The 13,515-nt window shown below is 38.1% G+C and overlaps 1 protein-coding gene and 1 long non-coding RNA gene across 2 annotated transcripts in view; both read right to left on the bottom strand.

Annotated features, from left to right (window-relative positions):
* The window catches only part of LOC309488058, a 145,904-nt gene that overhangs the window by 15,547 nt on the left and 116,842 nt on the right, over positions 1-13,515 (bottom strand). The window lies entirely within an intron of this gene.
* Positions 2,359-12,313, bottom strand: LOC309487963 (sulfotransferase 6B1-like). Its single transcript, XM_082155974.1, has 7 exons — positions 12,078-12,313; positions 10,801-10,916; positions 10,628-10,717; positions 8,996-9,122; positions 8,827-8,921; positions 5,743-5,899; positions 2,359-2,668 (listed from the first exon to the last, which is right to left on the bottom strand). Exons 1-7 carry the CDS (start codon positions 12,271-12,273, stop codon positions 2,541-2,543), a joined length of 909 nt encoding a protein of 302 aa, XP_082012100.1. The 5' UTR covers positions 12,274-12,313; the 3' UTR covers positions 2,359-2,540.

Genomic DNA, 13,515 nt, shown 5'->3' with positions numbered 1-13,515 from the left:
ATAAAGTGGTCAAAACAGATGAGCATTCATTCATACGTTCCCATTCTCACTACAACCACCCCACTATCTTCTTAAACCTAATCTTCATGCAACTCCCCAGAGCCGAGCGCCTTTAAACACTAAAATACCGCTGGTAGTGAAATAAGCAAATTGCCCAATTCCCAAACCACGGCAGTGTACTCAACCCAAGAGTCTGCACAAAAATAACAAACTAAAACAACAAACCAACGCTAAGCGTTGCTAAAGCCTAACAGGGGAATGAATAAAATCTCATCTTGTCATTTACCACATAAAGTCACTTACCCATAAAAATGTGAACGAATGGTTGTGTTGGATTATCACGTCCGTCTCCCGCAAAATTTCCTCAAACTTATCAAACAAAAATCATAATACACGTGATTAACGCATTCGCTTTAATTTACGGACGAGCCCCCATTTGTTACAGCCGGCTCTCAGGCTGCAACAAAAAGGAGACCAGACGCAACAATTCTTAGCAAAACGTTTATTATAACGCAAGAAGAACAAACATAATCATAACATAATAAAGAAATGAATCAAGGTCGGGCAGGACACTCAACAAAAGCGCAGACCCACTAACTCCAGACCGGAGACCAAAAGCCCACTTCCCGAGCAGTCTCCATCACATTTATTCAGCATCCAACAAGTGTCAGGTGTGTCGGCCACGCCCCCTCCAGACGGCACCTAAAAACATACACACCAACCACACACACACGTACGTACAGCCTAGGCTGAGACGTCACAATGTCATTTTATTTTTTAAACAACTGAGTCCTGGTGGTCCACTATAGAGGACATTGCATAACGTATGAATAAAATTTTATTTTTCAAAAATGTTTTTTTTTTATCATTTGTTTCTTTTGCTCTAAACAATGTGATGACATGAAAAAAAAACTAAATTCAAAAAAAAAAAAAAAAAATCTGGGTCTCAGGAATATTGATCCTCGCTGCAACCGTTTAATGTAGCTGGAGTCGTTTTTTTCCATCTTGTTTGGGTTTTTGAGGATGTTTTTGAGGTCACACATCCTGTTCGAGTCGATATCTGTTTAATTTGATGAGATTCTACCAATTGACCTGAACTTGTTTGACTGGACACAACCTTTGACATCAACAACAAAAAATACGGGAAGTGTTTTTGCTCTCGTTTTAAAGGCGATAATCATATTTATCCTGCTGTCTGAACTCTGCACCATTATGCGGCTGGTTGCACTTTATGATCTGCATTTGGCATTATTTTTCCCTGGATTGATTGTGTTTCTCACAGAGGGTTGTGGGATTGAACTATTGCGCCGACTAGTGGTGAACATTTGCAATAGATATTTTTGAAAGGGGAATAAATAGTGTTGACATCTTTATTAACTGTTAGAAAATGAGGTTTATTGGCAGAGTGAGTTTGTTTGTGCTTATTGTAAGGAATGGAATGTACCAAAACATGAAAACATTAAAGGGGTCATATAATGTCATTTTTGTACAAGCTAATATGATTCTTTAGGGTCTAAATTAAAAGTTTGTAATATACTTTAATTAAAAATTCTCATTAGTATTGTAAGAAAACACTCATTTTACCTGGTCAAAAACAGCTCTGTTTTCAGCACGCCGTTTAAGTGCATGTGTCTTTAAATGATAATGAGCTTTGCTCACCCCGCCCCTCTGTTCTGTGCGTACACCGTTTGTAACACAATAACCATAACGCGTCGTTCATTATAAACGTGGGATTATGAATTATATTGATAACGTCGTACATAGAAAACATGCCGTAATGTACCCTGAGTGTAAACAGCCGCATTCATCATGAAGTGTGCAAGCGATTTGCAAAGATTAATATAAAGATTAATATAAAGGTCAATAAAACGTTACACTCACTTCAGTTCTTCTGGAGGTGCAGCAGGAACACGAATAGTTGGTACTGATCCTTTTTTCAGGAGCAGCTTCTTAGCAAATAACCAGCTTTTTACTGATCCTCGTTTGTAAAGCAGTCTGGTGAAATGATTCGCGCAAACATGAAAGCATTGACGTTGATCGTGGGGAATATTCCCTTCGAAAACAAACTCAGCCACTGCGTCTTCAGCTGTACGGATTTAGGATCATCAATATGACTGCTGTGTTCTTTATTACACCCAAGAACAGAACACCACAATCACTTAGACACCATTCTACTCAGTGCTCCAGGGTGCTATGATTGACAGCTCGCTCAAGAGGGCGCGAGGGCGGGTCTGTGTTGAAACGCTGCTGTCAATCAACCATCGTGGGAGGGGCGTCGATATTGTGACGTCACAATATCGAACAGCTTGATTTGAGATGGAAGGAAACATATAAGAAGATAAAAAAAAAAACATTGGATGGATTTTTATCATTTTATGATGGTTGTGTACAGGCACTGCCAACACACATTTCAGTACAATCAGCTTGTAAAAGTGCATGTACCATATGACCCCTTTAAAGATGTTCATGAACAGCTGCCCTCATGAATGCCTGTGAAAGAATGCCTTCGTCCTTCGGTTCACGTCGCGTCTTCTTCACATTTATTGGCAGTAAAGGTCATACTTCAGTCTGGCTCCGAGTTTTGTCCCAGCTAGTTTCGCTTGGAAGATCTCATCCATCTGTTTACTCTGGACATCGGAAAAATGATTCTTCCAGTCGCCCACCTCGCCTGTTCACAACAGAAGACAAATTACATGATAGCAAAATCTCACAGCGATCCTTTCATCATAACCAACAAAGTGTAAACATTATCTATCTATCTATCTATCTATCTATCTATCTATCTATCTATCTATCTATCTATCTATCTATCTATCGTCCTTTCTCTATCTATCTATCTATCACTCTATCTATCTATCTATCACTCTATCTATCTATCTATCTATCTATCTTCTATCTATCTATCAATCTATCTTCTATCTATCTATCAATCTATCTTCTATCTATCTATCTATCTATCTATCGTTCTTTCTATCTATCTATCACTCTATCTATCTATCTATCTATCTATCACTCTATCTATCTATCTATCTTCTATCTATCTTCTATCTATCTATCTATCATCCTTTCTCTATCTATCTATCATCCTTTCTCTATCTATCTATCTATCACTCTATCTATCTATCTATCACTCTATCTATCTATCTATCTATCTATCTTCTATCTATCTTCTATCTATCTATCTTCTATCTATCTATCTATCAATCTTCTATCTATCTATCTATCTATCTATCGTTCTTTCTATCTATCTATCACTCTATCTATCTATCTATCTATCACTCTATCTATCTATCTATCTATCACTCTATCTATCTATCTATCTTCTATCTATCTTCTATCTATCTATCTATCATCCTTTCTCTATCTATCTATCATCCTTTCTCTATCTATCTATCTATCACTCTATCTATCTATCTATCACTCTATCTATCTATCTATCTATCTATCTATCTTCTATCTATCTATCTATCAATCTATCTTCTATCTATCTATCTATCTATCTATCTATCTATCTATCTATCTATCTATCGTTCTTTCTATCTATCTATCACTCTATCTATCTATCACTCTATCTATCTATCTATCTTCTATCTATCTTCTATCTATCTATCTATCATCCTTTCTCTATCTATCTATCATCCTTTCTCTATCTATCTATCTATCTATCTATCTATCTATCTATCTATCTATCTATCACTCTATCTATCTATCTATCTATCTATCTATCTATCTATCACTCTATCTATCTATCTATCTATCTATCTATCTTCTATCTATCTATCTATCTATCTATCTATCTATCTATCTATCGTTCTTTCTATCTATCTATCACTCTATCTATCTATCTTCTATCTATCTTCTATCTATCTATCTTCTATCTATCTATCAATCTATCTTCTATCTATCTATCTATCTATCTATCGTTCTTTCTATCGTTCTATCACTCTGTTATTCCATCCATCCATCCCTCCACCCATCCCTAGCCCTTCTTCTCAGATCATATAACTTCTCATTTTATATATATATTTATATAATAAAACATATAACAGTTGCTGTACTATCCAGATCTTGTCTTTTTCATGGAAGTAAAAAAAAAAGCCTTTTATAAATTGTTTACAGTTTTTCTCAGTCGCTTTGGTGCATTTCTCACATCACTATTTACATTTGCACAACAGTTAATGCAGTTCTCAAAACAATTAGTACAAACTACAAAACCTAGTTGATAACCTGCAAAAGCGTGTCACTTGCTCAAAATGGATAGATCATTCCTCAAAAGCAAGTATTCATGTCAATGAAAGTGTCAGTGTCATCAAGATGAAAAGTCCTGACACCATTGTTTGTGAACAAGATAGTCAAATGGCTTTGTCATGTTTTCATTATGACAGGCAAAAAAGTCAGATCTTGGTGACACTACTTGAGAATGCTCAGGACAGCAGTATATACTATTTGCACAGCCATTTGAAAAATACAGTAAAGTTACACATTACTGTATTTAGTGAGGTAACTGAGTACAAGACACTGAATATGCATGTTTCACATTTTTACTGCATATGCTCTTTGCAATTCTAATTTGTTCACAGCATTGTGCAAAAAAAAAAAAATACACCCTTATTTTCAACAAACATAAACTCCCTTTGGGTAGAGCTGTGCGCAACTGGAAACAATATTGCATTACATACTGGAACTGAACATACAACATACACAGTACTGTAATCATTCATGCACATCCAGACGTTCCTCTCTGTCTGGCCACATAATTTCATCTACATCACAGCGAATATCATCTCTTGAAGTCAGAAAAAGAGAAAGGGTCTTGCTTTTTTCAGGAAAAAAAAAGATTGAAAAAAATGTGTAAAATTTGCTTGACAGATTTTGACAACTAGTTCAACTTTTTTGTATGTAATGACTCAAGCAATGAAATGAGGACTATTAGTTTTATATGGAATGACTATTCAGCATTCACAAGTATAGTTAATTTTGACTGACATGACATAAGCAAATGATAATGTTATAAAACAGCAGAGAGTTGTATGAAAGCAATTGATGCATGTCCAAAAGCATTAGCAATTTGTTGGAAGGAATGAGAAACTGCTACTATGATGTGAACAAATGACTAAATGTTGTGGAGGTTGAACTAACTGCTGTGCAAATGTAAATAGTGATGTGAGAAATGCACCAAAGCGACTGAGAAAAACTGTAAGAGCAAATACAAACAAACAAGTGCTAAATATATAATATAATAATAGTAATAGTCAAAATTAGAGTCAAATATAGTCAAAATTCGGTAAAATATCATTATATATATTTTAGAGATAGGCTATAAGTCACACATCCATACAGTATTCCTGAGTTTGGAAATATTAGTATTTTTAATGTTTTTGAAAGAAAGCTCATCAAGCCTGCATTTATTTGATCAAAAATACAGAAAAAACTGTAATATTGTGAAATATTATTACAATTTCAAATAATGCTTTTCTATTTTAATATACTTTAAATTAGAATTTATTTCTATGATGCAAAGATGAATTTAGCATCATTACACCAGTCTTCAGTGTCACATGACACTGTTCATATATATATATATTGAGAATTTTTTTTATATTTCTCCTCAATAATCGATATGAACTCAAACAAAAGATCAGATGATCCGGCTGTTATCTGGAAACATTTTGTACTCTGTACCCGAGGACTTTAAGGAGAATCATCTGAGTTAGTTATGTAGATCTGAAGTCCATCTTTTACCTTTTCTGAAGAAGATGTTGCCGAAATTGCCGTGAGATTTCTGGGAGTTTTCCTGCATAGCTTTGAATGTAGTTTCTCCAGCGATGCTGCCGATCTGCTCATCCGTCAGTGGAAGGTTGAAGAACTCGGAAACTTTCTTCACTCCTTCTGGCAAGTTCTGCATGAACAGCAGAAAAGTCTCAGATGTTTAAAGGGGTGGTTGATTATGATTTGACTTTTCTAACTTTAGTTAGTGTGTAATGTTGCTGTTTGAGCATAAACAACATCTGCAAAGTTACGACGCTCAAAGTTCAAAGCAAAGGGAGATATTTGCTTTTAAAGGAATCGCTTTTTAAAGGGTTAGTTCACCCAAAAATGAAAATTCTGTCAGTAATTACTCACCCTCATGTTGTTCCAACCCCGTAAGACCTTCGTTCATCTTCGGAACACAAATTAAGATATTTTTTTATGAAATCTGAGAGCTGGATCACTTCTCCATAGGCTTCTAAGGGACTGAAACTTGCTGGCCCAGAAAAGTTATTAAAGAGATCGTTAATATAGTCCAAGTGACTACAGTGGCTCAATCTTAAGTATATCAAGCGACGAGAATACTTTTGGGGCGCAAAAAAACACAAAAATAACGACTTTATTCCACTATTCATTTCCTTCTCTCTGGGCCTCGAGTTGGTTCACGTAGTGTTTTAGCGCAGCGTGTCTGTTTTATACGTCACAGGCATTACACACATGACCAGCGTCGGCCAATAGTGAGCCTACGTGGTGACATATAACACAGACGCGCTGCGCTAAAACACTACGTGAACCAACTCGAGGCCCAGAGAGAAGGAAATGAATAGTGGAATAAAGTCGTTATTTTTGGGTTTTTTTGCGCCCAAAAAGTATTCTCGTCGCTTGATATACTTAAAGGTCCCATGACATGCTACTTTTTGTAGGCTTTAATATAGTCCTTAGTGGTCCTTAGTACTGTATCTGAAATCTCTTTCCAAAAATTCAGCCTCGGTGCAGAATTATAGCCACTACAAGCCAGACCCAGAATGAGCTTCCTTCAGACGGGCCGTTTCGGTATCTGTAGCTTTAAATACTAATGAGGAGGAGAAAGGCAGCGCAAGGTGGAGGGTGGGTGTGGCCTTGACCATATTGCGCAACGGTACCATGCATGTTTGTTTATGTTGGATATATTGCAATGGCACGAAGACACGCAGTCGTTCAAGTATTTCAGTTTGACCCAGAATCTGATCCAGATGGAGAAGCAACGGATGAAGAAGTTGCAACTCAGCGGCTCCAGCAGGACGTTTCCGAATGGTTAGTTTAAAATATTATGTCTGGATACGGTACTTTATTCGGATGGTTTACAGTTATCATCATGTAGCTAAAGCTAACCTACTGTTGCCTTTTCATGAGAGATCTGTAACGTCTGTAATTTATCTTATTACAATTACATCAAGCTCTGCGATCTTGAAATGCGGATATCGCGCACGCCATATAACCAACAGGAAAACGGTTATCCAAATAACAAAGAAATGTACAACACTCGCGTTACAGTATGTGTAACTTGATGCTGTCTACCTTTACATTAGCACAAGTAACTGCATAGTTGCATAGCTAATGTGACAGCCACATTCTACGTGTAAGAAGCTAGGTAACCATAAACAGTAAAGCAACACACTTATGTATAATTTGTTGACTTACTTGTCCGACGTTCAGCAAGCCCAGCTCTGTATTGACCATTCGATGTTCATTTGTACATCCAATTATTGAGCAATTATTATGCTTCGCTCCCTCAAAAGCCATGATATCTCTTGTGGACAAACTAAAATCGCGCACGCGCGTTCTACTTCCTAGCTCATTTTCTCATGGGCGAGAAATATTCTCTGGGCGGACAAAGCAGAGAAAGGGGAGGTAACATTTCTCCTTATGACGTCATAAGGAGGAGATTCAAGATCAGCCCGGTTGAGCTTCCATTTTCTCAAAGGCAGAGAAAGATAGCAAAAGCTCGATTTACACAGATTAAACATTTTAGAAACTTGGGGACCATATACAGGCTAGCTAGGGGAACTCATATTAATGTTAAAAAACCTCAGAAAGTGGAAATTTCATGTCATGGGACCTTTAAGATTGAGCCACTGTAGTCACTTGGACTATATTAACGATCTCTTTAATAACTTTTCTGGGCCAGCCAGTTTCAGTCCCTTAGAAGCCTATGGAGAAGTGATCCAGCTCTCAGATTTCATAAAAAATATCTTAATTTGTGTTCCGAAGATGAACGAATGTCTTACGGGGTTGGAACAACATGAGGGTGAGTAATTACTGACAGAATTTTCATTTTTGGGTGCACTAACCCTTTAAGGACTACAACAAACGGCTGGTAGAGACTACACCACATTCCTCCCGGGTTAGTGACATCACCAACCCTAGAATTTACACAAACCCCGCCCCCAGGTTAGTGACATCACCAACCCTAGAATTTACATAAAACCCGCCCCCTGAACACGATTTATAGATTATCAAGACAGAATATGCTAATCAATGACTAGAAGATAACTACACATCAGCTTCATAAATTCATCAACTAACCATTCAGAAATGTCCTGTTGCTTCTACATATTGTCACTTCTTCTTGAGTCTCTCCATCTTTCCGACTCCGGTTTGAACATAAAAGGCTAAAAGTTTTCGAAATTTTCAGTGCATGTGTGTGTGAGGTAAAAGGACACAAGCTGTTGAAGCTCCGCCCCCTGTGCCGGGAGCAGCAGCTCATTTGCATTTAAAGGGACAGACACAAAAACTGTGTGTTTTTGCTCACCCTCAAAAAGTGACAACTTTAACATGCTATATAAAAATATCTGTGGGGTATTTTGAGCTAAAACTTCACACACACACTCTAGGGACATCAGAGACTTATTTTACATCTTGGAAAAGGGCATTATACCACCCCTTTAAAACTCAGACTGGTTACGATAACAGTCTTCGCAGGTTTAAAAGTCAGATTTGACCTTATTTACTTCTTAATACACAACTGATCCTGTGCACAATTATCAGTCTTCATGATCAGCAATATCTGTTTAACTGATAAATGATATAAACTAGTACCTGTTTCAGATCCTCATATGTCACAATCATGACGTTTGGGTCGTCTAGACGTTTCTCCCAGGCGAGAGCGTGATCAAAGTAAGATCCCCAGGCAACTGAAGACGTTAACATTAACGTTAACATTTTTATTAAATAATGTTTAACTTTTGTGGTTGAGTGTTTTTCGCACCTTCACCAGCCATGAAGTCGGAGAAGAACTTGTCCCACGGCTCAGCGCTGGGCAGAACCGGGTTTTTGTTCATGAAATGGAAGTATGAGACGAGCGTGTCTTTGGGGTTCCTGAACACCACCAGAATCTGAAAACAGGACATGTCAAAGATTTAGATGAGAGGAATAGTGTGTGTGGCTGCAATGCTCGAGTCCGAACTGCATGACTCTTTATCTTTAGCCCCAAAAACAACAAAAGTGGTGTTTAATGTTTTTTTTAAATGTAATTTTTTCATTTTTATGAAAAAAAAGTTCAATATTGGCTAACAAATGTTATTACTTGCATAGTGAAATATAATGACAACCGACTAGTGGAGACTGTGTGACTTTGTGTGAGTGTGAAGGCCCGTACACACCGGGACGAATTTCGCGCGTGATATTCGCCGACGTTTAACGCCTCGTGACTAAACAAAGGGCGCCAATGTGAGTGTGCACACCGACGCGAAAAACGCCACGCGTAAAAGCGTAATTTTTTTTTTAAACGCCTCGGGTTCGTTTTTTGGGTTTGACGCGCAGTTCAAAAACTATCCGACCAATGAGATTGCCGCTTTTGCTCACATGTCTGGAGCTTCTGAAGTTACAGTAAAACACAACTTGGGGGCGCTCAAACACAAAACGGTCTTGCCGAGCACACATACGTAACAGCGAAGAAGATATACGTCAAGTAGCGTCTACACGGCCCATAGACAGACACTGCCGGGAAGAAATAAGACGAGGAAGATGCAAGGCAAGATGAATGTAGAGCTGCTGGTCTCGTTGGTGTCGGAATAAAGAACTATATGACAAACGCGACAGCGACTACAAAAATCTTGTTAAAAGAGAACTGTTATGGAGTGGTATTGCAGAGTATAGACTGTTATGGAGTGGTATTGTATTTCTGTTTTACATTAAGCGCCATCTAATGTCAGGGAATGAATTTGCATGTTCACTCGGCTCATCGTCAGCGAAAAACGCTTGGGTGTGAACACAAAAAACGTGTTGAAAAACGCTGGCGAATAACGCGCGCCGATATTCGTCCCGGTGTGTATGGGCCTTGAGTGTGAGTGTGTGTATACACGAACATTCATAAGTTTGGGGTCGATTCGATTTTTGCTCACCAAGGCTGCATTTATTTGATAAAAAATATAGTAAAAATAGTAATATTGTGAAATATTATTACAATTTAACATAGCCATTTTCTATGTGAATATATAGTAAAGTGTAATTTATTCCTGTGATCAAAGCTGAATTTTCAGCATCATTACTCCAGTCTTCAGTGTCACATGATCCTTCACAAATCATTCTAATATGATGATTTGATGCTCAAGAAACATTTGAAAACAGTTGCTGAAACTTTTTTTTATGAATAAGAGTTCAAACAAACAGCATTTATTTGAAATGGAAATCTTTTGTCACATTATAAATGTCTTTACTTTCGTTATTTTGATTATTTTATTGCTTCATCTCTAAATAAAAGTATAAAAACTGTACGGGACCTCAAACCTGTGAGCGGTAGAGTTCAGTATAAATCACTCTCAGGTGAGTTTGGCACTTTTGGTATCTAGTGTCACATGACCTCTGTGATGTGATTCAAAGTTCACTCGTTGTCTCTGACCTTTGCTTTCTTAGTGAAGAAAGAGGCGGGCATGAGGTCAGGGTGCAAATGAGTTCCCAGAAGCCTCGGCGTGGGCATTTCCGACAGTTCCTGTGGGTCAGACAGAGTGAAGCTGTAAGATCACACATGCTGTGATGTTTATGTGAGTTCAGATTGTTTGAGCTGTTTCTGACCTCTTGAACATCTGGAGGTAAGAACTCAACATGAGGAGGCCTTTCAGGAGGTTTCTCATTTTTCCCAGTGGAAGCGTTCACAATCTTCCGCAAGACTGCCACCATCCAGTTAAACCCTGTCAGAGATCGATCACAAGCAGATTTAGTGGAGAGAAAGAAAGAGTTTACCTCAGTGAGAGAAGCGAGAGAGAGTAAATGTGTGTTCATATATATACTGCCATTCAAACTATTTTTAATGTTTTAAAAGAAGTCTGTTTTGCTCATCAAAGCTACATTTATTTGAGTGTAATTTATTCCTGTGATCAAAGCTGAATTTTCAGCATCATTACTCCAGTCTTCAGTGTCACATGATCCTTCAGAAATATGATGATTTGATAAAAATTAAAATAAACATTCATTATTATTATCAATGTTGAAAAGAGTTATGGACAAATTTATTTTTTCAGGATTCTTTGATGAATAGAAAGTTCTATTTCATTTATTTGAAATAGAATCTTTTGTAACATTATAAATGTCTTTACTGTCACTTTTGATCAATTTAATGCATCCTTTCTGAATAAAAGTATTGATTTATTTAATGTTTCTTGAGCATCATATCATCATATTAGAATGATTTGTGAAGGATCATGTGACACTGAAGACTGGAGTAATGATGCTGAAAATTCAGCTTTGATCACAGGAATAAATTACATTTTAAAATATATTCAAATAGAAAACAGACATGGAAAAAAGGCCAGTTTTACAAAGTCTGGACCCCATATCTGGATGCTTTGGAACCTTGTCTTCGCCCGATTATATTACAAGGAACAATGTAACTGTGTAACTTTCTGGACATTTAACTTTATTTTTTTGTCATCCTCATCATCTTTTGGAAATGTTATTTTATACATGTTACACACTCGAAGCGCTCGACCAATCACCACACACTGCTCCAGCCGACCAATCAGAGCACAGTGTGCTTTTCAGAAGGAGGGGCTTCATAGAGACAGGAAGTAAACAGAGCGTTACTGACAGACTGGGAAGAGAAGAGCCGCAACAATAGAGAATATGGGGAAAATAATCAACATTCAAGCAGGAAAACCTGTTCTAGTCGAGCCTGAAAACAACACTTTGTAAAAGGGCAGAATATGTCCCCTTAAAAGGAGAAATGTGAGTCTGTTTACTAAAGCAACGTGACAAAAGAAAGTTATATAACTGACACGTAACCTGACTCCACTGGCATTCTTTGCCCAGAGTTACACTACAGGGCTAGGAAAGCAAACTTTAGTTTCACTCACCACATTTAGGGTACGCGACCAAGATGAGGTCGTCCTCTCTGGCCTGCAGCTCTGTCAGCTTGTCCATGGTTTCCGGTGGGCTGAGAATGGAGGAGTACAGGATTCCCTCTCGCTTATAAAGCTTGTCTTCGTCCTTCATCTTCGCTGCTTTCTCCATCCTGGACTTCATTTGATTCATAGGTGGTGTTTGACTCATGTTTGCAGTCCTTGTGCTCGCTGTGAGCTTCAGATTCTCAGACGGACACACACACACACACACAGAGAGAGAGAGAGGGAGTATTTATGAAGGAAGGAGAATGTTGTAGATCCGCCCACATTCACAGGCTCGCGTGAGAAAGGTCTGTTTCCTCAACCCGAGGGCCAGATCAACACAAGGGCCCGTGTCAATCTGACTGATCAAGTGTGTGTGAGACTGAGACTGAGAGTACACTAGCTAGTGTTCCTGAAAAGCTGGTTTTGGTAGAGGTGAAAGGTGAGTTTAATCTGTAATCAGTTCATGAAGCTCAGCGGCTGAACACACACTCAAATGTGAAGCAGAGAGGAAATACTTTGCCCTTTGCATTTATGAGATTCTATCATTTATATTAATGTAGGCTACTACACTTTGTTTACTTGCTACTTTCTGTCCTTTGACGTTTATCATTATAGTTTATTAGCCTGCATAACATTTTAGCATGACCCAGTTTGATATGCCAGTATTGTTAATCTTTAAACTCTTTAATGTTTCTCATTGAGTGAATCTCATAAAAACTATCTTGGTATCTTTGTTTTAAAATAAAAACAATTTTTACAGTGTAAATCAAAAAAAAAAAAAAAATATATATATATAGCCTATATATATTAGGGCTGGGCAAGTTAGCGCGTTATTATCGCTTTAACGCATTTATTAGTTAACGCCGACAATTTTTTTATCGCACGTTAACGCAGTTTTTTTTTTTTTTTTTTTTGAAAGTCCGTTGCTCACCGGCTCTGAATACACATAGGCCTACAGTCAAACCATGGGTCACAGGAGGGGTGGGATGTTGGTCAGCCAGCAAATAACCCTCCCAAACCAGCAGTGGAGGGAGGCTTCGGCAGGTTCTCTCAGGTGAACAAAGGGAGACAGCTCTCCGCGAGTGAACGGCAAGCGCTCTATGGATAGTAACCGCATGGCAACGGCTTTCAGTGCGCAACTGCAGCCTTTTTAACTTGAATTAAAATTATACATAACTTTACCTGATAGGCCTGCGTTTAGTTTAGCGGGGATGCTCTGCCATGTGAATTTCCTCCTGTTGATGTCCTGATAACTATTTAGATTCTGGAAACTCACAAACATCGAGGATCAGTCTCTCTTCCAATGATTTGTGCTGCGCGTCGTGTACAAAAAGTTCCAGACAATTCAACTTCGGCAGCGGGCGGGCGTGTGCGCACAACCGCGACAGTTTCACGGGAACGCACC

Source organism: Leuciscus leuciscus, assembly GCF_965113295.1.
Source record: "Leuciscus leuciscus genome assembly, chromosome: 23".
NCBI lineage: Eukaryota > Metazoa > Chordata > Actinopteri > Cypriniformes > Leuciscidae > Leuciscus > Leuciscus leuciscus.
Note: the sequence above shows the minus strand (reverse complement) of the source record. Positions and strands in the feature narration are given on the sequence as shown.